General features: G+C 46.0%; 1 protein-coding gene across 2 annotated transcripts in view; it reads right to left on the bottom strand.

The window, feature by feature from the left end:
- Positions 1–26,511, bottom strand: part of CSPP1 (centrosome and spindle pole associated protein 1) — a 976,424-nt gene that overhangs the window by 490,397 nt on the left and 459,516 nt on the right. For both annotated transcript variants that reach the window (XM_069220290.1, XM_069220291.1), the window contains one exon: positions 9,950–10,097. In XM_069220290.1, coding sequence (XP_069076391.1) covers positions 9,950–10,097 — 148 coding nt within the window. The remainder of the gene's footprint in view (positions 1–9,949; positions 10,098–26,511) is intronic.

Raw genomic sequence — 26,511 nt, 5'->3', positions numbered from 1 at the left:
CCTGCGGGCCCAACCAGAATGGACCTAACAGAAAGATGAGTACATCATTCGCATGCAGTGCAAACTCTTCTGACACTCCAGAACCCCACTTGAATCCCTGCACCTGCATGTCTATTTGCAGCCAATCTGCCAAAGGCCCGATGGTCAGCAAAAAGCTCAGTGGAGACAGGGGGTTTTCCCTGCTACATTCCCTGCTGTATTGAGACTGCCTGGGTTACTGAACCCACTGAGCAAACCAGGGCCATGAGGTGAGAGTATAATACCTTAACAAAGCTGATATAGCAGGGGTCAAAAATAATTTTGTTAAGGAGAACTAACAGGTAAATCCACCCTACCAAGTCAAATGCCTTGTGGAAATCAACCAAGAGTAGTGCCTTCTCGCTGGGTATCCCACTACCAGGGCATTCGAATTCCCTGGATATTTTGTTATGTGGCCTGACAGGACATAAATCTGGACTGGTCAGGGCGGACCAGGAATCCCACCAGTCGGCTGGCAAGGGCTTTGGCCCAGATTTTCATCTCTACGTTAAGTAGGGAGATGAGACAGTAGGAGGAGCAGCAAGTTGGGGGCTGACCTAGTTTTGGGCTAACAGTTGTGTCTGTATGCCACACATCTGGTGGCAACTGACCTACCTTACGCACCTCAGTGCATGTCTGCTTCTTCCAGCCTAGTCAGGTCTAGTATGCTTCCAAGAATTTCACTGACAATCTATTGGGGCCCAGGGTTTTATCAGGTTAGAGTTCGGTCAGGGTTTCCCCTAGTTCTTCAAGTGTGATCGTACCCTTCTACAGAGCTCCTCTTCTCTGCAATGAGATGGCAAGTAGGTAGGCACGTCCACTATGAAGATGGCCTGTGGGTCGTACCCTCCCCAGAGCTCCTCTCTTCGGCACTGAGACGACAGGTAGGTAGGTGTGCTATGAAAGCAGCCGAGTATCTGTGCACATTCAGCAGATGTCAAAGGCTCTTCATTGAGGCTACTGCCTGTGTCGCTTTCTAATCTGCATATGGGCGTGTGGCAGAGAAAAGACGATGGACGATTTTATTGTTCTCATCTCCCCAGTGATATATGGAGCTTTGCATCAAAAGCCACCCCAGGTGTGCCTCATCTAAAAGTGTCTGTCTCAGTAGGGACTCGGTGTGTTAGATATTGCAGAGGAGTGTCTGGTCTGGAATCACTTTGTAGATCTTTTCCATCTTGAATAAGTGTGCTTTCCCTTTTTGTGACCCCATGTCAGTTCTTTCAACCAGTGGGTCAGATTTCAATTTGGCCTTGCAACCAAGAATTAATAAAAATACATCCAGAAACAACTCAAATTATTTGCTACAAAATGAAACCCAAATGAAGTCTTTAATGACCAACCTCAAATTAAATGATATTTAGCACAAGTACGCAGATAAAAGTAAAGCTTTAAATTCACAAGATAAAAAACTTATTACTCCATTGTTTACTACTTAAGTTAGCAATCATTCATTATTTTGCCCCTGCGTGGGCAGGAATTAGATCAGTATAAGATCATATAAATGTGGGTATCCATATCTGAACTCAAATAGAGAAATATGGACTACAATTTATTTACTAGGTCTGAAACTATCAATTTAATTCTTCACAGCTATGAAGAACTGATTTAGATTAATAAAGGTATGGCCAATTTGAGGGATGTATGGGACGCACTCAAAGCGTATTTGAGAGTTCTCTGAACTAGCATGGGATGGGATCCAAAAACCTTGATAGCATTAGATAAAGGAACACTGGCATAATTTTAATAGAAACATTTTAAAAATTCCAACTAGTTCAATTACTCATGAACCAGAAATGAATATTGAATTACAGGCAGGGCGGCATCAGCTGAAATGTATAGTGAGGAAAGCAAGAAGTGCAAAAAGGTATAATGGACAGTTACAAATCAGGTAACACTTGTATTAGTAGAATTAGAAGGAAGCGCACAACCAATGAAAAACAAAAATGGAAAGTATCTTGCAGAGCTTGCTTTTAATAAAACAATAGCATTCTAATGCAATACTCTGGATCAAGATATAACTAACACAAATCAATTAAACTAATAGGAAACTCTCTAGTAACAACACACCAAGCCTTCATGGTCACTGCCTCCAGTGACCGAAACCTGACAGTCCAGTACACCTCTGCACCCAACCACCCTGGACATAGGAGAAGAGGACCAACAGAGTCTTTACGTCCCTAGACTTGTGAGATCTGAGCCCACCTGTTGGTTTGGTCAGACTGTACCCCCAAGTCCATGCCTGCAGCCTCTCTCTGCAGGGCCCCCTCTACTGGGATCATCTCCGGTGACAGAACCCCAATGGTCCTGTACAACTCTGCTCCCAGCTGCCCTGGACCAAGGAAAAGAGGACTAACGGCGCCCCTACATCCACGAGCAATGCATGAATTGAGCCCACGTGTCAGTTCAGTCGGACTAGACCCCTAGTCCTCACCTGCAGCTTTTTTTCTCTAGGACCATCTCCCATTGAAACCAACAGGGCACCAGACGTCGTAAAGCACATCTGCACCAAGTCGTGCCAAAGAGCAACCTGAGGTGACTTGTTGGTGCTGCCTTGGACAGTGCCCTATACTTACCTTAGATCCTGAGAACTTGGCCTGTAAATTGCTGTTGAATGCTTGTATGCAATTCTTGTGTTTCTCTCCATAGGTTTGTATTACTGCTTTAAAGACACAACTGGTATTTTGCTATTTCTGGTGTTGAAACATAATATAAGCAAATTATCTATTCTTCTTAGAACTGGTCTAGAGTTCCTTCTTGAGTGTCTGTCTCATTTATTGCCTCTGAGAGTAAAACAAACGCTTAGCACTACTTTCTGATAAGCCTAACTGCTCACCCACACTATCACAAAAGAGAGCTTTTGGGATTGTCATTTGTAACCCTGTAAAGCAACAAGGGTCACCTAGAATACCTGCATGCTGCCCCCATACATTGGTGCACTACATAGATAGCCAGCTTCCTACATTGGTAAAGTATCCTGCCTGTGAATTCTGGGGATCTACTAGTGCACACTAAATCCCTAACTACAGTACTTGATTTGCTATAGAGTACAATACTGCTAAAGATGCAGGATATTCAATGAGCCTTAATAAAACCAATATTTCATCAGTGACTGCCCACCAGAGGAAGAACTCAGAGTAAAAACCTGTCTGCTGTACAAGGTTACATATCTATAGATCTGGTTGTCATGTAGCACAAAAGACCTTTACAAACTGAATTTTTAAATCAACTTGAATGGTGAAAAACCTCAAATGGAGGGAAATCTAAAGATGGCATTTATATGATGAATGAACTATATTCAAATATTCCTATTCTCAAACATGTATTTCTTATGAGCTCCACTTTACCAGTAACAAAATCATTACTATAAATTAGGATCAGATACTAATTCATTTTGATACAATAACAAAAAAGATAGGCAAGTGTACTCCAACCTTTGAAGGCAAAACTTACAAGGTGGGTAGGAATTACCAAACTGAACACTATTTTGCATTAGCCATGAAAATTGTTGCTTTTTCTGATGGAGTTTTGTATTACAATTTGGTTCAAAGAGAAGGAGCTTTATAAAACTGAAATAACCGAGGCTTAGGTTAGTGAAAGGGGAACAGTTCTGAACCCAGAAAGCTGGGAATAATTACATAAGAATCTACCCCAGCAATGACAGCTCTGCGGTGATGCAATATCAGTACCTCACAACATATCTCATAATTCAAACTTGTCAAATTTTTAAAACAGAGCTACAGGGGGAATAATTTGTGAACTATGTACATTATTAGGGGCTCATATTCTATTTGCTTGCAGAATATCCCATGCTAGAGTGATTGTATTTAGGGTGCAATGCTGAGCAAGGCTTTTGCTAAATATTAGCCCTTCACGCGGCCAAGTAAGCTTTGTTTAGTATACACTGAACTTCTAGCTTAATTCTTGCCTCCATTGGGAGCCAAAATATAGATGTAAGGTAGGTTTCACGTTTTCACCTTTCAGTGGATTCAGTCATGATCTGACTTCCTAACTTTTGGAAACTTTGCAGCCTGTCAAGATGATGTTGCAGTAGCACAGATGTGCCATCACAAAGGCCGCCCAGTTGGTGTCTGGTAGTGAGATTTCAGAGGAGTGAGTGTTGGAGATTGATACTCCTGGCCACTTTGTTTTCTTGGGGAACAACAGACATATTTGAATAGAATACTTCTCCAAGACTCTATACCTTCAGTGTGCTGCATGGTGCTGCACCACTTATGGAGGGCCATTTGAAGGATACTGTGATACCCCAGAAGCAAGGACTCTTGTTTGTGTTCCATTCAAGCAAAGGAAACTCTTTAGTCCAGTGAAGACATGATGCCGACAGGTATGAATGCTAGCTTCATTCAATGACTTCATTTGGATGCTGGAAATTAACATGGGCATCATCAGCACACATTTCTAGATTCACAGTACAGCCCAAGGAACTGCGCTACAAGACACACGGACATTAAAGAGCAAGCATGACCAAGAAGATATGAGGTACACACGTCAGTGCTTAATGAGTGAGACAATTTGGAAAAGTGGGCTTTGGTTTACTAGGACGGTTTGAATGCTGTTAAATGAAGACACCTACACTCCAAGTCTTAAAATGGTCTGATTATTTTAAATGATAATATTGCTAGGCTAGGGCAAGTTGGACTTCAGTCACTATTTGGAAAGGACCATTTTAACAGCTGTGGGTTTTTCAAGAGAGGTACAACAATGGGATATGTATGGGCTTTCAGGATGTTTCCAATGGGAAATACAGCATTTATGAAGAATGTGGTGTCAGTTTTCAGTGCAGGAGACACTTGCTACATACAGGCAGCTTTGCACGGGGTAACATGTTGTTCGGATAGTCTGATTTTCTGAATAAGGCTTGGCATTTCTTGCTGGTAAATGGATGGTGGGAGCTTAAGATTTGCTAAGGTGGGGGTGCAATGAAGGATGGGTCAGATAAATTTACAATATCTTAGAAATATATCATATTAGATTGTGGGCCTATTTAGACTAGAGGATCCCAGTATTCGGCATGATATGTGCTGCACCTCCTAGATTCTCTTGAATGCCATTACTGGTTTTGATTATGTCTCCTACCTCATTCTTCTTCTGTTGTTTGTGGTGTGGTAGTGGGGAGGTCAGTGCTCTGGCAAGGATGGCATTTTACTTGGAAAACTGTGACCAAGTGGTACCTCTTCATTCTTTTCAACCATTAATGCGGTAACATGTAGGGTGCCTCTTGGCTCGGCACAAAGTTTATACACTTTCTTATTCTTCCCTGAGTTGCTCTCATGCAGTCGCTTTTTTTGTTTTACTTTTTTCTGTTTTGCTGAAAATTCTCAATTGATCCGGACCTTGACAACCTCACAACGCAGTCCATGCTACAGTGTTAAAATTCTTTAACTAACTGGATGGCCTCCAAATTTATTTAAAATTAGAAGGCAAAATGGGGTGCTAATTTTCAGTGGCTCCTCTTGTCTTTGGTCTCGAACCTGGTGGTAGAGTTCACTGGGATCTCCCCAATCCTTTTCCCAGGAACTGATGTTTATTGTTAAAACAAAAAAATCACCTAAGATGCTGTCATCTGCTTTAATCAGAAAAACTATTTCTCTTCTCCCACTGGACTGACCTAAGAAAGATATCTAAGCGAAAGTGTCATCTCACCTACACTAAGGCAACTAAACTAGCAAAGTGATCCCCAAACCAGCACTAGCGCAACTTCAAACCGTTCAGAATGCTGAAGCAATGCGGGTACTCAGATTTGAACCCTTGACAATTGATCTTGTGTTTCTATAATAGTTAACAATTTGAAAAAACAATATATTCATATGTCCCATTCTATGACCAACAGCAATACACGACCCTAGCCCTTTCTTTAATCAAAACGGCTTTTGGCAAAATCAACCACTATGAAGCTTCATTCTTCTTCCCCTACTATTCTTCAGATTCCGAAGATTCGGAGGCCAAATTGTTGAGGACGAACTTTCTTTCTAAAGGCCAGCAAATAGCTGGACTCCTCCATCCTGTGTCTTTGAGAACATAAACAAATCATGCCCTCTCCAGAAAATAACTTAAGAGCTAGCTGTTCTTTTCTCATGCTTATGTTTTTCACTGTTACATCCATTCTCGCATTGCCTTCTTTTTTAAGAACACTTTTGTTTTCCATTTGCCACAATAGTTGAGAGAAAGGATACCTCGCAAGGTCACAGAGTGCTTTACATATCTTTACTCACTCATTTACTTATTCTATACCTATTGAACCCACATGTTACTACACGTTTTAACAATTACAGGTCAAAATGAAAGTCACAAAGCTAGTCTACTTTGAAGCGCAGAACTACAGCAGATTGCAAGGAACATTTCTCCCTAAGGGAGGGATGAGTGGTGCACAGAAGAGGTGTGTTTGCTTTTGATCCTACAGGGATTTGGGGTGATCTAGGCAAATAACAGAGGGAGACACACAGGGTTCACTTCCACCAACTGGCAAATCCGTGGAAAAAGCATCAAAAGAGACAAAGGAACTGGACCATAATGCTTAAATGTAGTGGAGTAGAATGTGGGTTAATTTGGCCAATCATTGCTGGGTTAAGCTTACATAAACTCCTACACACCACTGTTAAATCAGAATGCTGCTAGGGACGGAGAGGACATTACAAGACTGCATGCTTAGAAGAATTCCTGTCTGCCTATAATTAGAAGTATCCCAATTGTTTTTAAATATCTCCTGACCCTCAAAACAGACTAGCTTTTTTTTGTGCCAAAATAATAATTAGTTTCATCTAAATTAGTTTGGGAATTGCATTCAATTTATGTCATAACTGTGTAGGAAACTGGCTCAGTGTGTGGTGGACACCTAGGGTGTTGCAACTTATACTGGATCCAAGGAAACACATATTAGTGAGTGTTACAGTGTCTAGACAACCAGTGCTCTCTAGGGAGGCTCTGGTGGGCAGCCAAGACTTATCTAGAAGGCATGTGAAGCACTTGCAATACCACAGTAGTCACACAGTTAACTTATCACATATGAAAGGAACCACACAGTGTTGCAAAAATAAAGGTACTTTATTATAGGCACCCCAAACTAGGATACCATTGGTATACCTCCCTCTGGATGTATAGGCACAAAAGATATACACAGGTAAGTAACCAGAAAAGCATAAATTAACTAAGGCCCAATGGGGGATCCAAACCATACACACAAAAAATGGAATGCGAATGGGTGTCCCCCCCCCCATAGTGTATGGAGTAGTTAGACAAGTGACAAGTGCTGGGAGAGAGTGGAACCCCAAAAGGTAAGTACCTAGAAGATCCCCATGGGCCGGGTGCAGAGAGGTAAGTTATCCGGTTTTCCCAAAGGCTAACACATGGGAACATTGTGGCTGGAAAAGCAGAAGCAGGACTGGACCAGTGGAACCCCAGGGCGGATTTTGGGTGAAGAGGACCTGCAAAAGAAGGGGACAGAGTCCAATTCACGGAGGAGTGTACAGGTGAGGCAGGAGCCAATGACCAACCTTCTGTAGCTGAAGATCGAGTTCGACGGTAGTGGATGAAGTCCAGCTGTGGGGTCCAGGAACTGTAGAGTAGTGCCTTAAGTAATCTATGAGCTGTCCCTCAACGGTCAACGGATTGCAGAGGGGTCAGTGGTCGGGATGGCCACCAACAAGCACAAGCAGATGCAAGAGAAGCTGCTGGACGTTTTGCAGAGCTATGGCGGACCGGCAAGGTCCTGGGGACTAGACCCTTAGAAGGAAGTCTGGGTTGACCCCCAGAAGACAGGAGAGCAAGCACAAGCAGTCAGAGCCCCTGCAAGCAACCCACTGGCAGCAAGCATAGTAAGTTGCAGTGAGGCCCAGTCAGCACACCTGAAGAGGAGTCCCACGTCTCTGGAGCAGCAAAGAGGAGACTGTCCTTGCAGAGGTAGAGAGCTGGAGACCGGGGCTACTTCGAGCCTGAAGAGCCCTCAGAGCAGGAGTCAACAATCCTTGGCTGGTGCAACAGTCGCGGTGCATGGGGATTCCGTCCTAGTGGCAGAGGCAAGGGCTTATCACCTCCCACATTGGACCAAAGACAGAGAGGACCCAGAGGATCCCTCAGACCTGTCACCTGTGTGGAGAATCTTCGCAGATCCTGAGGACAGAAGATCCCACCAGCCGGACGTCGTTGCCTTAGATGCCTGCGGATGCAGGGGAGTGACTCCTTCATTCCAAGGGAGATTCCTTCTTGCTGCTTGGTGCAGCTGAAGTCTTGCCGACCCTAGAGGATGCATAGCCATGGAAATGTTGCACAATGCTGACAGGAGCCATGGAAACAACGTTGCAAGGAGAAGGCTTCTCAGGCTTTTCAGTCTTGTTCGGTTCCTGTGTTGCCCGGCAGCGGTTCCGGAGGCCAGGAACAGAAGATGTCTTTGCAGAGGAGTCCTGGTGGAGTCTTGCATGAAGAATCTGGGGACCCATCCTCAAGAGAGTCCCTAAATAACCCCAAAAAGGAGTTTGGTCACTCTCTGGTGTTAGCACGTATCAGGAGGGTTCTCTGACGGCAGCTATCTGGCCGACCCAGTCAGAGGCTCCCACAGGCCTCTGCTCATCCTGGTTTCAAGACAGCAGAACAAAGTGGCCACCTGGAGGAGCTCTAGGCACCACCCTAGGGATGGAGTTGGATAGAGGAGTGGACACTCCCCTTTCCTTTCCTTTCCTTTCCTTTGTGTGTTTCATGCCAGAGCAGGGAACAGTGGTCCCTGGACTGGTGGAAACTGGACTATGCTAGAAGTGCACCAAATATGCCCTTCAAAGCAGGCCAGTGGTGCAGGGAGGCTACCCCTCCCTAGCCCAGTAACACCTATTTCTAAAGAAGAGGAGGTTGCACCCCTCTTCTACAGGAAATCTTCTGTTCTGCTATCCTTTGCTTGAGCTAGTCAAGCAGCAGGAGGGCAGAATCGTATTCTGAGAGGCTGCAGCAGCGCGGGCTGCCCGCAGACCCTGTAAGAGTGGTGAAGGCAGAACTGGGGGATCCTCTAAGGAACCCCCAGAGTGCATGCAATCATGCCACCAATATTGTAATCAGCACTGAGGTATGATTCTGACATGTTTGATCACAAAAATGCCCTGGTTCGGCGTTACCATTATGTAGCTGGACCACAGGTAGTGACCAGTGGCCAGCACATAGCTTAAATGGTTTCCCTGCACTTACAAAGTCCAGGAAAATGGGACTAGAGTTCGTACGGGCACCTCTACTCATGCAGGGGTGCCCACACACAAGGGGACCTGCACCCTGCCCTTTGGGCTGAAACGGCCTACCACAGAGGTGGACTTAGTGATCTGGCATAGTGACCAGCAGTGAAAGGGTGCATGCACCGTTTCATACAGGCTGCAATGCAGGCCTGAAGACACTGTTTGAATGGGCTCCCATGGGTGGCATAATACATGCTACATCTAATGGGAGACCGCTGGTGTACCAATGCCCTGGGTACCAAAGTACCATCTACCAGGGACCTACAGGGGTACACCAGTATGCCAATCGTGGGGTATACGAATTAGTAAGACAACCAAATTTAGAGAAGCGAGCACAATCACTGGGGTCCTGATTAGCAGGATCACAGCGAAAACAGTTTAAGCACACTGACTTCAGGCAAAAAGAGGGGGTAACCATGCCAGAAAGAGGGGACTTTCCTACAAACTGTAACATTATTTTGGTGTGGCTGTTCATGTATCACACACACTTTCTCTAAGGAAGGCCTTAATGCATGTGCCAAGCTACCAAGAGTAAGGGCTGGATTCAGCTCACAAATCTGTTTTAGTTCTAGGCACTTGATTGTTCTGACCATTTGGGAACTTCATGACAGCTCATATGCAACACAAAACTGAGGGAAAGCAAATACAGGAATTAGACTGGAGATCACTTGAATGAAAACAACATGGTTACGAAAAAAACATACTTATTAGATTGCCATGCCCATCTTTGAGAGGAGCACCACCACCACCTTTTCCCCAAGGATTGTAATTTTTCATTTCTGCCTCTAATTTGGCGTCATAGTGTTCGGCTTCCTCCTTCGCTTTTCTGCGTCTCTCATTCCTTTCCTTTATCTAAAAAAAATAGCATTTGTTTATATTTTAGGATATCTAAGGGAGCAAAAGGAAAAGATCAAAACATCTTCATGACACATAGCTTCTAAGCGCTTTCTGGATTACTATCACTGTGCTGAGACAAACTCAATAAGACTTGGTATGCCAATTTCACTCAGGAATTCTCACGTTCTGCTTCAGATGTTTCAAGCAAAAGCTTAGAATAAAGTCATAATTTAAAGTAATTGTCAGCTAAAGATAAAATATCTCTATATTGTTCAGAAATCACTGACAGGTTTCACACTCACAGTTTGACAGGTGTGTTGTGCAGCTGAAAGGTTTTGATAGTAATCAATCTAGACGTGAATACCAAACCTTGGTGGTGAAAAGAGAAAATGACAAAGGCATTCACTGCAATGTCAAGCAGAAAATTAAACATTCCTAATGTCCTCCTGGTGACAGCAGAGGCACAGCCGTTAATTACAAAGAGTTGACTGGACTTTTTACTTGCGGTACATTCACATTAGAACATATAGGTTATGTTTAAATAAATGTAATAAATATGTCTCACATCACCATTATAAAAGCATTTGACAGCTGATCAATTAGGTGTCTACTGTACGGCATAAACACCGAAAATACGTCAACCCTTGTGTTGTGTAGCCATTTTAGTTATAGCTCCATGAACGTTATTTTAACATACTTTGCCTGCCGCTGTGCACTTTAACCTAGATATATTTTATTTGGCTTCACTTTATTATTGTTACAGTAGCCACTTTTACGGTCTTGTTTTATTTTATCTCTAACTGACTGTTTTTGCCTAAGCCAGCACTCTGTTCTCAAACAAGACATTCTTGCTCACTCTGTGCTTCTTCCAAGGCTGCAGTAAAATAGGTTGCCGGTGAAAGTGGTTTAAGTTTAGTCTCTGACATTCATAGAAAATACACATCCTTACGTAGGGACATTTTCTTAGAATACCAGCTGTTTTATTATAAGAACACTTCCCTGTCCCATACACGTTAGAGAGAGATTCCAGCCAGAGAACCACGACTGTATGCTGATTGCCGAATGCTTCACTAGTTGTATTACAGACTTCAGGCCTTAGCTCAGGTATGGGGGATGATGTCTTCCCAGGGGAACCTGAAGGGCAGAATTAGAGCTTAACACGCTGTGCTCTATCATAGCCTAGGTAGGAATTAGTCTGTTGACTATATTGACAATGTGGTAGCATTATTTTTATGTTTTACTCTCCTTGTCACAATTTTAATCTTGTCATGCTGTATCATCCTGGTTATTGCAGTCCACGCTTTGCTATCTAAGATGCAGTTGCTTTATTAAGGCATTATTGAAATATATACTGCCTCGGTCATTGTGTATGTGAGACTAATGTAACAAAGAGAAACGGATGAGACCCGAGTGACCACGGCTTCCCTGAGAAACCAGTTATGTCATGCGCTCGGCTGCCCAATCATCCCTGAGCTTGGGTAGAGATGAAGCACTGCTAGTTAGCCGGAGCAGAACCCGGATTGGAGCAACAGGTGTCACCTGTCGTGGGTTAGACTCAGTCTCCCACACCACAGGCGATTCTGCCATTCGAAATCCAGTAGTCTCATTAGAATAATGAGAGCCTACGCGACACCTGTGCATCTGTACTTTCTGCTACATAGGCTCTGCCATATTACTAACGCTTGTTCAATTAGCACTGACTTGTGGCATGATTGGAATTTTGGCCACTGATTTAAAATACACTTAAACAGTGGGCATTAGTCACTTTGGTGACTGCTAGTATTAGCATGGCATAGAGGACCTTGGAGTGAAGTGGAGTGAAGTGCTGTGGTATAGAGTGGAGTGGTAGAATGGAGTTGCAAAGAGTGGAGTTTCTTGGGGTGGAGTAGAATGCCACTGGATGGAGTGGCTTGGGCTGGAGTAAAGCAGAGTTGATTGGAGTGGATTGTCAGAGTTTAGTGGTATTGGAGTGCCAGAGTGGAGTGAAAGAGTGAAGTGGAGTAGAGTGTCAGAGTGGAGTGGCATAAAGTAGTGTGAAGTACAATGGAGTTGAGTAAAGAGTCATACAGTGGAGTAGAGCAGAGTAGCGTAAAGTGATGTAGAGTGTCAGAGTGGAGTGTCGTAGAGTGAAGTGTCATAGATTGAGTGTATCAGAGTACAGTAGTGTCATGAAGTGTTGTAGAGTGGCATAGAGTTGAGTGTCAGGGGAGTGGAGTGAAGTGGCACAGAGAGATGTAGAGTGTCTTACAGTGGAGGGGCATAGAGTGAGTAGAATGCTGTGGAGTGGAGTAGAGTGTCGTATAGACATCACCTCCACCATGAAATCCATCCACTCGGATGGTCCCACATACCCGCACTACGATTTCAACCTTGGAAATCAAAGGATCAGCCATGAACTCACCACCCTGTTCAATACCTCTGTCAACACCGCAACATTTTCTGATGCCTGGAAACACACCAAAGTCAGACCACTACTCAAAAAACATTCTTCTGACTGCAGCGAACCCCAAAACTACCAGCCAATCTCCCTCCTTCTATTCCCAGCAAAGGTACTGGAAAAGATCATCAACAAGCAACTCTTGACATACCTGGAGCAGAACCAACTACTTGATGCCTCCCAATCTAGATTCTGCAGCAACCACAGCACCAAAACTGCCCTGATCGCAGCCAACGAGGACATCCAAAACCTCCTGGGCCGAGGACAAACAGCAGCTTTGATCCTTCTCGACCTCTCGGTAGCCTTCAACACCTAATCCCCTCACATGCTGATAAAAAAAACTCCACCACATCGGCATCCAAGGGACAAGCTCAGATGGATCACCTCCTTGCTCACTGGGAGAATCCAGAAGATCTACCTCCCACCTTTTATCTTCAAACGCAAGATAACTTGTGTTGTTCCCCAGGACTCATCCCTCAGCCCCACGCACTTTGATGCTTGTTTTACCCTGCTGGTCATCATCATCAGATCCCATGGTATCAACATAATTTCCTATGCAGACGACACCCAACTTATCCTGTCACTCACCGACGACCCCTTTACCACCAGAACCAGCTTCCACAAGTGCATGACAAGCATCGCTGATCGGATGAAGAACAACTGCCTGCAGCTGAACACTGACAAGACGGAAGTTCTGATCTTTGGACCCACACCCACTCCCTCCGACCACGCCAGAAACCTCGAAATCATCATTGACAACAAGCTCACCATGAAATCACAGATCAATGCCATCTCCTCCGCATGCTTTCTTACTTTGCGTATGCTACATAACATCTTCAAGTGGCTACCTTTACACATTAGTTGCTCCATGACACATGCCCTCATCACCAGCCAAATGGACTACAGTAATGCTCTCTACGCAGGAATCGCCGCACACCTCCTACAGAGACTTCAGACCATACAGAACGCCACAGCCAGACTCATCCTCGGCCTGCCCTGACAAACCCATATCACACCCCACCTCAGGCAACTCCACTTGCTCCTCGTGCAGAAGAGATGCCACACACACAATGCTCTACACAACCAAGGACCCGCGTACATTAACCCCGCCTGAACTTCCATCAACTATCAGGAAGACTACGCTCTGCCTCCCTTTCACTAGCCTATTCTCCCCTCATCTACCAAAGCAGAAGTGGAGGACGCTCCTTCTCTCACGTCGCAGCAAAAACCTGGAACAGCCTCCCGCACACCTCTAGACAATCACATCAGTTCTGGAATTCCGAATGACCCTGAAGAACTGGCTGCTCAAATAAGCCTCTGGGATCAGCAAGCGTCTGGATACCCGATTGGGTGATCAGCCAAGCTTTATAAATCCTGATTGATTGATTAGAGCAGTAGTATCACTGACTACATTGAGGTAGAGTGGCATAGAGATAAACAGTCTCACAGTGGAGTGGCATCAGGTGGCACTGAGAGAAGAGGCGTGGAGTGGTGTAGAGTGGAGTAAAGTAAAGTGGAGTGGCACAGAATGGAGTACAGTGACAAAGTGGAGTGACATGTAGTGCAGTAGTGGACTGGTTTGACTGCTTTCAAGGTGTGGAATATCTTGTTTTCTAGGGTGACATTTTCTTAACTCCTTAGGTTCTTGGTGTCTTCTAGTCTATTTATGTTAGTAGATATGCATGTTTATTAAAGTGTAATGAAAGCTGAATTATATTTTATTCTGGCCTAAGCTATGTCTTTGGAGACCGGTCTATTTTTATGTGCCAACAATCATTCTGGTGGAAGAGTACATTGCTGATTGAACAGTGGTTATGTGGGAGGAAGGGACACTGACTAATACATAACTACTATAATGAGTTTTGGACATAACCCAAGATTGCGCTATTCATGTGAAAATGTTAGGGTGGAGAAATGGTTTTAGTTTTCTGACGGTGTATAGAATTGCTTAGGTTTTGCCAACTGTTTGTTCTGCAGCATATCTCACAGAAAGATTAGATCCATTAATGTTTCCAAGGATTTCACCTTGGTGGCTACAGTATCAAACAATTTATTGCTGTTTAGCTCAGCAAGTAAACCTTCATTCATTTTATGGTTGTATGTTTTGAATTGGATGGAGCTCTGTTATGTCAGGACTGAGGTCAGAAAATTGCAGACATCGAGTTTTGAGTTTTTTTTAGTAGACAGGACTTAATGGAGGCCAAAACTTGAACTACTGAGAACTTCATTCAAATCTGTGTATCATTAATTATTTGTGTATTGATGAATGACCACTCCTGCTTCCTCCATCACAATTCTTAGAGGCTCCAAGTGAGATAAAACAGAATATTGTCTAGGACTGAGCGTAGAGAAACACCTAAAGTTTCCAATGCAGTTTTAGATGTACCTATCCTAATCCTAACCGATGATAGTAGATTATTTGATTAGTCAAAATGGAAGCACACTATTTACATAATAGACCACAATGCACATGAGTCTTCAAACCCCTCTGGTGATCAGCTGTCTCAAATGCTGCCAAAAGGCCCAAAAGGATGAGCAGGCGGGGCATTGGCTTCATCAAGGCAGGAGTGGATGTGAGAGGACTTTAACAATCACAGCTTTGGTGCTGCATTCACTTCTGAAGCCATATTAGTGAGGAGTCAATAGCTTACTGGAGTCTAGTTTTAAAAAAAATTAAACTGGACAGCAGTACGTTTTCAAAAAAATTCTCAAACAAGGGAAAATCGGTCATGGGTCAGAACTTTGCTAATTTTTTTTTTTAAGTGACATAACTTGGCCGTTTTGAGTGAGTGAGGAAAGGCCTTCTCTTTGAGGGAAGCATTCACTGACAATAGTTTTGAGACTAAATTACATTTCTGAGGGAATGACATTCATCACGGTAAAGAAAACTTAAGACACTTGTACATGAGTAATTTCTGGTCATCATATGAATCATAAGGCAGCTTAAAATATTAAGATTCCTGATGAAAAGCACTGCATGTAAACTGCAGGTGAGAGGGCTTCATTCGTGTTTGCTCTTAGTGGATGAGTGCTTCTGTAAACTGCACATCATGATTTCTAATGAAGCTCAAACAGCTCAACGGTAGGGGCCTTGGCCGGCTTTAGGGCCGTGCGACTGGTGCGGCCACAATGCGCACTGACCTGGAGAAAGGGCGCCGAACTCAGGTGGGGGGTAATGGGGACGCTTTGTGTAGCAATTACTTACAATTTAAAACACCTGCTGCAGAGTTCCTTGTGCGTACAGTTTTAAGGCAGCAATAAAAAAAAGTCTAAATAACTTGTGACTACTTTTCCTGCTAGGAAGAGATCGCAAGTTCTGCAAAGAATGGGTACCATGGAGATCACTATTTTATCTGGACCGTGAGTGGATTACTGTTCTTGTCACAGAGTTCTTTTTGTTACCGCAATTTATAAGATAATATAGAACTATGACTGTTACGAACACTTCATTAATGAGCTGCATGCAAACTGCATAACATTGGGTTAGAATGTTATGTATTTTTCCCCCGTTTTTCATTATCTATTTCCAATGTTGCTAAAAAAGATATGCTTGCGTAGATACACGTTCTCATTAGAAAAGCCATCCTTTACCAGTGCTTTAAACAAATGAAACGTGTGTGAGAGTGGCCATGGAGCGATATGGAGCACGTTTGCCCGATGGTAGCGAGCGAATCGGAGGAGGTGGTAATGGGGCTGGTGGGGACGAGGGCGCCAAAAATGACTGCCGCACTAGGTGCCACAATCGCTAAAGCTGGCCGTGGAGCTGGTCGCCCATGCAAACATCGCCATGTAACCTTTGAATCCTTTCAAGTTTTGATTCAATGTTTCTTCATTACAATATTTAATAACTAGAATAACTGAATAGGTTAAAATTTAGCTCTTGTAACTAAACTCTAACCAGAAAAATACGTTAATATCGTGTGCTGCTAGTTAATATGTTAGTAAAAGTATAAATGTAGACAGTTAGTGCAATCGCCCCTGCGCATCACAATATCTATTCATTATACACAAAATAAATTAACAAGTTAGACTACCAAGAAAAGGAAATTAATTTGATACCCAACAACCTGGATTTAAACATCCACAGCACAAGTAAATTACTTAAAATACTACCAATCACAAAAAGAACAGACAACATTACCAAAATCACCCAGTTGCTAAACTATACCCTTATGCGACCATATCACCAGACCCAAAAGAGACATCAATAATCTCTCACAGGGTGACACAGACTATTCAATGCCTATGAGCCCGGCTTCACTAAAAACTCTTACTCTGGACCTCATACGACATATCAATGATCATGAGACCAACTAACTGTAAAATACGACAGTTTGTGAACAAACCTTATGCCTACAACACTAACGTCTCTACTGTCTCTGACCGCATCACAAAAGCCTCGAAAACCAACATAAAATGTATGCTTTGCAACTGACGATCTGCAGCTAAACACTGCACTCAAAGAATTCATGAGCAACAATGATCAGCCCCATTTCTGCGCTGATCCAACACACATCAAGGGCTCCACCTATACCTTTTCATAGGCAAGGAAGCATTGATCACCATGGATTCTATACTACCGATTAGCTGGTCGGACCACAGCATGATCACTTTCCGCTTCAAGTCAAAAAGATTACAGGTCAAAATGCTGGACTAGAGGCACTAATCAAATGAACTCTTCTGTACTCACAGCAAAAAAATCCACCTTAGACCACCTTTCTTCCTTCACAAAGTTTAAGATCTGACCTCATATTACAACACAGTGATGTTAGACATACTCCAAGATGTAGCACCTGGAGCCAAAAGAGCCAAAAACTCAAACCCACTTCTTGGTAAAACTAGGAAATAAACGGAGAAGACACCTCAGAATGGCAGAAAGAAGATGGAGATAAACCCCCTCAGCTCTACATCTATCTTTACTAAGATTAGAAAGAAACAGATACAAGAAACATACCTTTAAAGCAAAGGCCGCCTGTAAAGAAATGGCTCCCTGTTGCAGTTACCCCCCACTTTTTGCCTGATACTGATGCTGACTTGACTGAGAAGTGTGCTGGGACCCTGCTAACCAGGCCCCAGCACCAGTGTTCTTTCACCTAAAATGTACCATTGTTTCCACAATTGGCACACCCTGGCATCCAGATAAGTCCCTGGTAACTGGTACCTCTGGTACCAAGGGCCCTGATGCCAGGGAAGGTCTCTAAGGGCTGTAGCATGTATTATGCCACCCTAGAGACCCCTCACTCAGCACAGACACACTGCTTACAAGCCTGTGTGTGCTGGTGAGAACAACATGAGTAAGTCGACATGGCACTCCCCTCAGGGTGCCATGCCAGCCTCTCACTGCCTATGCAGTATAGGTAAGACACCCCTCTAGCAGGCCTTACAGCCCTAAGGCAGGGTGCACTATACCATAGGTGAGGGTACCAGTGCATGAGCACTGTGCCCCTACAGTGTCTAAGCAAAACCTTAGACATTGTAAGTGCAGGGTAGCCATAAGAGTATATGGTCTGGGAGTCTGTTTTACACGAACTCCACAGCACCATAATGGCTACACTGAAAACTGGGAAGTTTGGTATCAAACTTCTCAGCACAATAAATGCACACTGATGCCAGTGTACATTTTATTGTAAAATACACCACAGAGGGCACCTTAGAGGTGCCCCCTGAAACTTAACCGACTATCTGTGTAGGCTGACTAGTTTTAGCAGCCTGCCACAAACCGAGACATGTTGCTGGCCCCATGGGGAGAGTGCCTTTGTCACTCTGAGGCCAGTAACAAAGCCTGCACTGGGTGGAGATGCTAACACCTCCCCCAGGCAGGAATTGTCACACCTGGCGGTGAGCCTCAAAGGCTCACCTCCTTTGTGCCAACCCAGCAGGACACTCCAGCTAGTGGAGTTGCCCGCCCCCTCCGGCCAGGCCCCACTTTTGGCGGCAAGGCCGGAGAAAATAATGAGAAAAACAAGGAGGAGTCACTGGCCAGTCAGGACAGCCCCTAAGGTGTCCTGAGCTGAAGTGACTCTAACTTTTAGAAATCCTCCATCTTGCAGAGGGAGGATTCCCCCAATAGGGTTAGGATCGTGACCCCCTCCCCTTGGGAGGAGGCACAAAGAGGGTGTACCCACCCTCAGGGCTAGTAGCCATTGGCTACTAACCCCCCAGACCTAAACACGCCCTTAAATTTAGTATTTAAGGGCTACCCTGAACCCTAGAAAATTAGATTCCTGCAACTACAAGAAGAAGGACTGCCCAGCTGAAAACCCCTGCAGCGGAAGACCAGAAGACGACAACTGCCTTGGCTCCAGAAACTCACCGGCCTGTCTCCTGCCTTCCAAAGATCCTGCTCCAGCGACGCCTTCCAAAGGGACCAGCGACCTCGACATCCTCCGAGGACTGCCCCTGCTTCGAAAAGACAAGAAACTCCCGAGGACAGCGGACCTGCTCCAAGAAAAGCTGCAACTTTGTTTCCAGCAACTTTAAAGAACCCTGCAAGCTCCCCGCAAGAAGCGTGAGACTTGCAACACTGCACCCGGCGACCCCGACTCGGCTGGTGGCGATCCAACACCTCAGGAGGGACCCCAGGACTACTCTGATACTGTGAGTACCAAAACCTGTCCCCCCTGAGCCCCCACAGCGCCGCCTGCAGAGGGAAACCCGAGGCTTCCCCTGACCGCGACTCTTTGAACCTAAAGTCCCGACGCCTGGGAGAGACCCTGCACCCGCAGCCCCCAGGACCTGAAGGACCGGACTTTCACTGGAGAAGTGACCCCCAGGAGTCCCTCTCCCTTGCCCAAGTGGAGGTTTCCCCGAGGAATCCCCCCCTTGCCTGCCTGCAGCGCTGAAGAGATCCCGAGATCTCTCATAGACTAACATTGCGAACCCGACGCTTGTTTCTACACTGCACCCGGCCGCCCCCGTGCTGCTGAGGGTGAGATTTCTGTGTGGGCTTGTGTCCCCCCCGGTGCCCTACAAAACCCCTCTGGTCTGCCCTCCGAAGACGCGGGTACTTACCTGCAAGCAGACCGGAACCGGGGCACCCCCTTCTCTCCATTCTAGCCTATGTGTTTTGGGCACCACTTTGAACTCTGCACCTGACCGGCCCTGAGCTGCTGGTGTGGTGACTTTGGGGTTGCTCTGAACCCCCAACGGTGGGCTACCTTGGACCAAGAACTAAGCCCTGTAAGTGTCTTACTTACCTGGTTAACCTAACAAATACTTACCTCCCCTAGGAACTGTGAAAATTGCACTGTGTCCACTTTTAAAACAGCCATTTGTGAATAACTTGAAAAGTATACATGCAATTTTGATGATTTGAAGTTCCTTAAGTACTTACCTGCAATACCTTTCGAATGAGATATTACATGTAGAATTTGAACCTGTGGTTCTTAAAATAAACTAAGAAAATATATTTTTCTATAACAAAACCTATTGGCTGGATTTGTCTCTGAGTGTGTGTACCTCATTTATTGTCTATGTGTATGTACAACAAATGCTTAACACTACTCCTTGGATAAGCCTACTGCTCGACCACACTACCACAAAATAGAGCATTAGTATTATCTCTTTTTGCCACTATCTTACCTCTAAGGGGAACCCTTGGACTCTGTGCATGCTATTCCTTACTTTGAAATAGCACATACAGAGCCAACTTCCTACATTGGTGGATCAGCGGTGGGGTACAAGACTTTGCATTTGCTGGACTACTCGGCCAATACCTGATCACACGACAAATTCCAAAATTGTCATTAGAAATTGATTTTTGCAATTTGAAAAGTTTTCTAAATTCTTAAAAGACCTGCTAGGGCCTTGTGTTAGATCCTGTTTAGCATTTCTTTTAGAGTTTAAAAGTTTGTAAAAGTTTGAATTAGATTCTAGAACCAGTTGTAGATTCTTAAAAAGTATTCCAACTTTTAGAAGCAAAATGTCTAGCACAGATGTGACTGTGGTGGAACTCGACACCACACCTTACCTCCATCTTAAGATGAGGGAGCTAAGGTCACTCTGTAAAATAAAGAAAATAACAATGGGCCCCAAACCTACCAAAATACAGCTCCAGGAGCTTTTGGCAGAGTTTGAAAAGGCCAACCCCTCTGAGGGTGGCAACTCAGAGGAAGAGGATAGTGACTTGGAGGAAAATTCCCCCCTACCAGTCCTATCTAGGGAGAACAGGGTCCCTCAAACCCTGACTCCTAAAATAATAGTCAGAGATGCTGGTTCCCTCACAGGAGAGACCAACACCTCTGAAATCACTGAGGATAGCCCCAGTGAAGAGGACATCCGGTTAGCCAGGATGGTCAAAAGATTGGCTTTGGAAAAGCAGCTCCTAGCCATAGAAAGGGAAAGAAAAGAGATGGGCCTAGGTCCCATCGATGGTGGCAGCAACTTAAATAGGGTCAGAGATTCTCCTGACATCCTAAAAATCCCCAAAGGGATTGTAACAAAATATGAAGATGGTGATGACATCACCAAATGGTTCACAGCTTTTGAGAGGGCTTGTGTAACCAGAAAAGTAAACAGATCTCACTGGGGTGCTCTCCTTTGGGAAATGTTCACTGGAAAGTGTAGAGATAGACTCCTCACACTCTCTGGAAAAGATGCAGAATCTTATGACCTCATGAAGGGTACCCTGATTGAGGGCTTTGGATTCTCCACTGAGGAGTATAGAATTAGATTCAGGGGGGCTCAAAAATCCTCGAGCCAGACCTGGGTTGATTTTGTAGACTACTCAGTAAAAACACTAGATGGTTGGTTAACTGGAAATGAAGTGTGTGACTATGTTGGGCTTTATAATTTGTTTATGAAAGAACACATTTTAAGTAACTGCTTCAATGAAAAGTTGCATCAGTATCTGGTAGACCTAGGTCCAATTTCTCCCCAAGAATTGGGAAAGAAGGCAGACCACTGGGTCAAGACTAGGGTAACCAAAACTTCCACTGGGGGTGACCAAAAGAAAGGGGTTACAAAAACTCCCCAGGAGAAAGTGGGTGACACTAGAAACAAAGAAAAAGAGTCCTCTGTAGGCCCCCAAAAACCAGAACAGGTGGGTGGGCCCCAAGACACAACCCAAAACAAAGGTGGGTACCAGGGTAAGAACTGGGATGCCACTAAGGCATGGTGCCACAACTGTAAACAGTCTGGGCACCACACCAAGGACACTTCTTGTCCCAAAAACAAACCCCAGAACAAAATTCCAGGGGTAACCAGTGTAGCCATTGGAGATGACTCCTCAGATGAGGAGGTCTTCATAGCTTTCAACTGGAAAATGGGCCCAACAGGTGAGTTGGAGATTCCAGAGGGAAGTAGACACTTCCACCACCTACAGGTGAATGGAATCCCAGCCACTGCCCTGAGGGACACTTGTGCCAGTCACACTATTGTGCATGACAGGCTGGTGCTCTCAAACCAGTACATCCCAGGTGAGATGGCCAGAGTAAGAGTTAGCCCAGACAGGGTCACTAATAGGCCTGTGGCTCTTGTGCCCATAGAAGTGGGTGGAACTTTTAGCTGGAGAAGGGTGGTAGTCAGTACAGACCTCCCCCTCGATTGTCTCCTTGGAAATGACTACCCAGAGGTTAGTCAGAGCCTAAGAGAAGAACTGGTCCAGGGCCAGTCCTCTCCCAAGGATTCTGGAGTGCCTGCCTCTGCAGTAAATGCAAGTAGGCCCCAGAGGAAAAAGAAAAGGAAACAGAGTAGGAAAGGTGGACAACCTTTAGCCAAGGTTCCAGCAAGCCAAGGAGATTCTGCTCCAGTAGGGGAGAACTCCAAAAATGGCTCTGATAAAGTCCAACCTGACCCACAAGAAGTCCTGGCTAGTCAGGCAACTGTTAAGCCTGAGTGGGTGGCTCCTCAGCTAACAGAAGAAAGAGTGGAAGAAGGGTGTTTACTACAAGATGTGGTAACCCCCCACTCTAATACAGCAGACGGGCACCCTGAACCCAAAGAAGCCTGTAACATAGCCCCTTCCCTTGTAGGTGAAGAGCTAAAGGTGTGGTTCTGGGCACTGACAGCTGTCAGTGGCCTCTGCTGGGTGTTAGCCTTTATGGCTGCACTATCCTTGGCATGGTGGTCTGACCCCATGCCAAATAACAAGTTAGGCCCCCTGACCCTGTTGGTCATGGTGGGGTTACTCCAGCTCTGGGTAACCTCTTTGGGTAAGCTAGGGGTGACCCTGGCTAAGATAAGATTAGCAGAGGTGGATACCTCTGACCTCAAAATAGAGAGAATGGGTGAAGACATAAAAAGCACAGACAAGAGGCAGTTCAGACTAGGTCCTATCACTGTGGAAGTGGGTCAGTTCCCCAGAGGGAATGACCTGAACAGGAGGATGTAAGGCAGAGTAGGCCCTGCAACAAACCAGCCATTTCCTCTACTCTTCCTCGCCTGACAGACTAGGAAGACTCTTCCAGCGTTGGCTGAGTCTCCTGGCCTGTGGGCTGGGGGGGGCTTGTGTAAAGAAATGGCTCCCTGTTGCAGTTACCCCCCACTTTTTGCCTGATACTGATGCTGACTTGACTGAGAAGTGTGCTGGGACCCTGCTAACCAGGCCCCAGCACCAGTGTTCTTTCACCTAAAATGTACCATTGTTTCCACAATTGGCACACCCTGGCATCCAGATAAGTCCCTGGTAACTGGTACCTCTGGTACCAAGGGCCCTGATGCCAGGGAAGGTCTCTAAGGGCTGTAGCATGTATTATGCCACCCTAGAGACCCCTCACTCAGCACAGACACACTGCTTACAAGCCTGTGTGTGCTGGTGAGAACAACATGAGTAAGTCGACATGGCACTCCCCTCAGGGTGCCATGCCAGCCTCTCACTGCCTATGCAGTATAGGTAAGACACCCCTCTAGCAGGCCTTACAGCCCTAAGGCAGGGTGCACTATACCATAGGTGAGGGTACCAGTGCATGAGCACTGTGCCCCTACAGTGTCTAAGCAAAACCTTAGACATTGTAAGTGCAGGGTAGCCATAAGAGTATATGGTCTGGGAGTCTGTTTTACACGAACTCCACAGCACCATAATGGCTACACTGAAAACTGGGAAGTTTGGTATCAAACTTCTCAGCACAATAAATGCACACTGATGCCAGTGTACATTTTATTGTAAAATACACCACAGAGGGCACCTTAGAGGTGCCCCCTGAAACTTAACCGACTATCTGTGTAGGCTGACTAGTTTTAGCAGCCTGCCACAAACCGAGACATGTTGCTGGCCCCATGGGGAGAGTGCCTTTGTCACTCTGAGGCCAGTAACAAAGCCTGCACTGGGTGGAGATGCTAACACCTCCCCCAGGCAGGAATTGTCACACCTGGCGGTGAGCCTCAAAGGCTCACCTCCTTTGTGCCAACCCAGCAGGACACTCCAGCTAGTGGAGTTGCCCGCCCCCTCCGGCCAGGCCCCACTTTTGGCGGCAAGGCCGGAGAAAATAATGAGAAAAACAAGGAGGAGTCACTGGCCAGTCAGGACAGCCCCTAAGGTGTCCTGAGCTGAAGTGACTCTAACTTTTAGAAATCCTCCATCTTGCAGAGGGAGGATTCCCCCAATAGGGTTAGGATCGTGACCCCCTCCCCTTGGGAGGAGGCACAAAGAGGGTGTACCCACCCTCAGGGCTAGTAGCCATTGGCTACTAACCCCCCAGACCTAAACACGCCCTTAAATTTAGTATTTAAGGGCTACCCTGAACCCTAGAAAATTAGATTCCTGCAACTACAAGAAGAAGGACTGCCCAGCTGAAAACCCCTGCAGCGGAAGACCAGAAGACGACAACTGCCTTGGCTCCAGAAACTCACCGGCCTGTCTCCTGCCTTCCAAAGATCTTGCTCCAGCGACGCCTTCCAAAGGGACCAGCGACCTCAACATCCTCCGAGGACTGCCCCTGCTTCGAAAAGACAAGAAACTCCCGAGGACAGCGGACCTGCTCCAAGAAAAGCTGCAACTTTGTTTCCAGCAACTTTAAAGAACCCTGCAAGCTCCCCGCAAGAAGCGTGAGACTTGCAACACTGCTGGTGGCGATCCAACACCTCAGGAGGGACCCCAGGACTACTCTGATACTGTGAGTACCAAAACCTGTCCCCCCTGAGCCCCCACAGCGCCGCCTGCAGAGGGAAACCCGAGGCTTCCCCTGACCGCGACTCTTTGAACCTAAAGTCCCGACGCCTGGGAGAGACCCTGCACCCGCAGCCCCCAGGACCTGAAGGACCGGACTTTCACTGGAGAAGTGACCCCCAGGAGTCCCTCTCCCTTGCCCAAGTGGAGGTTTCCCCGAGGAATCCCCCCCTTGCCTGCCTGCAGCGCTGAAGAGATCCCGAGATCTCTCATAGACTAACATTGCGAACCCGACGCTTGTTTCTACACTGCACCCGGCCGCCCCCGTGCTGCTGAGGGTGAGATTTCTGTGTGGGCTTGTGTCCCCCCCGGTGCCCTACAAAACCCCTCTGGTCTGCCCTCCGAAGACGCGGGTACTTACCTGCAAGCAGACCGGAACCGGGGCACCCCCTTCTCTCCATTCTAGCCTATGTGTTTTGGGCACCACTTTGAACTCTGCACCTGACCGGCCCTGAGCTGCTGGTGTGGTGACTTTGGGGTTGCTCTGAACCCCCAACGGTGGGCTACCTTGGACCAAGAACTAAGCCCTGTAAGTGTCTTACTTACCTGGTTAACCTAACAAATACTTACCTCCCCTAGGAACTGTGAAAATTGCACTGTGTCCACTTTTAAAACAGCCATTTGTGAATAACTTGAAAAGTATACATGCAATTTTGATGATTTGAAGTTCCTAAAGTACTTACCTGCAATACCTTTCGAATGAGATATTACATGTAGAATTTGAACCTGTGGTTCTTAAAATAAACTAAGAAAATATATTTTTCTATAACAAAACCTATTGGCTGGATTTGTCTCTGAGTGTGTGTACCTCATTTATTGTCTATGTGTATGTACAACAAATGCTTAACACTACTCCTTGGATAAGCCTACTGCTCGACCACACTACCACAAAATAGAGCATTAGTATTATCTCTTTTTGCCACTATCTTACCTCTAAGGGGAACCCTTGGACTCTGTGCATGCTATTCCTTACTTTGAAATAGCACATACAGAGCCAACTTCCTACACCGCCTCAATCAAGTTCCAATTAGATTGGTGGGGAGCCATCCACCATGAACTGAAGACACGGCCTGCATGGGCTCCTCACTGACCGCAAACTCCCAGCAGCTGGCACAGACATTCTGTTTGGCTTGGGGAGCTGCTTCAGAATGGCACTCGCATCGGCAACTCCCCCGGGAGGACCTGCAGGAACAAGATTCCAGAAGCGCAGGATGGCAAGTGCCTTTGCAGACACCTGAAGATGGAAGCACCGCGGTGATGACAGGGGCTGTCTTACCGCTTTGCCCGATTGTTCGTGCTGAGCCTCACCTCCCGGGCCCTGGGTGAGCACTGAGGTGTCCTCTGAGCAGAGGAGTGCTGAGGAGCTGACTTTCTTTGAGGTGCCTGGGACAATTTGGCTGTCTGGCCTCCAATGAACAAAATGGCTGCCCCACTGGAGTAGTGGGGGGCAGAGACAGCACTATACTCACCCCCACAGTCCCTCTGCTGCAACGCGCCTCAGACTGAGTACTCCTACTGGAGGAGGGGCTGAAAAACTGTAGACCTATACGTGGGAGACTCCTAGAGCCCTCCTACTGCATGGATGACCCACAAACTGTCCAGGACTGATACTGCGTCCCCCGGAGCACAAACAAAGTTGAGGGGATCTTGCAGGGGATCAGCCCAGATTCCTGTACTGGGTTGGAGGGGGCTGCTTGGGCTCCCCTGTAGGGTTGAGACCACCACCTCTCCCACCAAAAATGTGAAAATTTGCCACATTCTGCCTTGGTATTTGCAAGTTCTCCTGTCTGAATACTTGAGCCCCCTCCCCCGAGCCGGGGGTTTCCCTACTCTTTATCCCTGTGTACTGGCAGGGTCTCAGGCACTCCTTGGAGCATTAATGACGATAA

This window comes from Pleurodeles waltl, chromosome 2_2 (genome assembly GCF_031143425.1).
Source record: "Pleurodeles waltl isolate 20211129_DDA chromosome 2_2, aPleWal1.hap1.20221129, whole genome shotgun sequence".
Classification (NCBI taxonomy): domain Eukaryota; kingdom Metazoa; phylum Chordata; class Amphibia; order Caudata; family Salamandridae; genus Pleurodeles; species Pleurodeles waltl.
The sequence above is the reverse complement of the archived record's forward strand: the minus strand, read 5'-3'. Positions and strand labels throughout refer to the sequence as shown.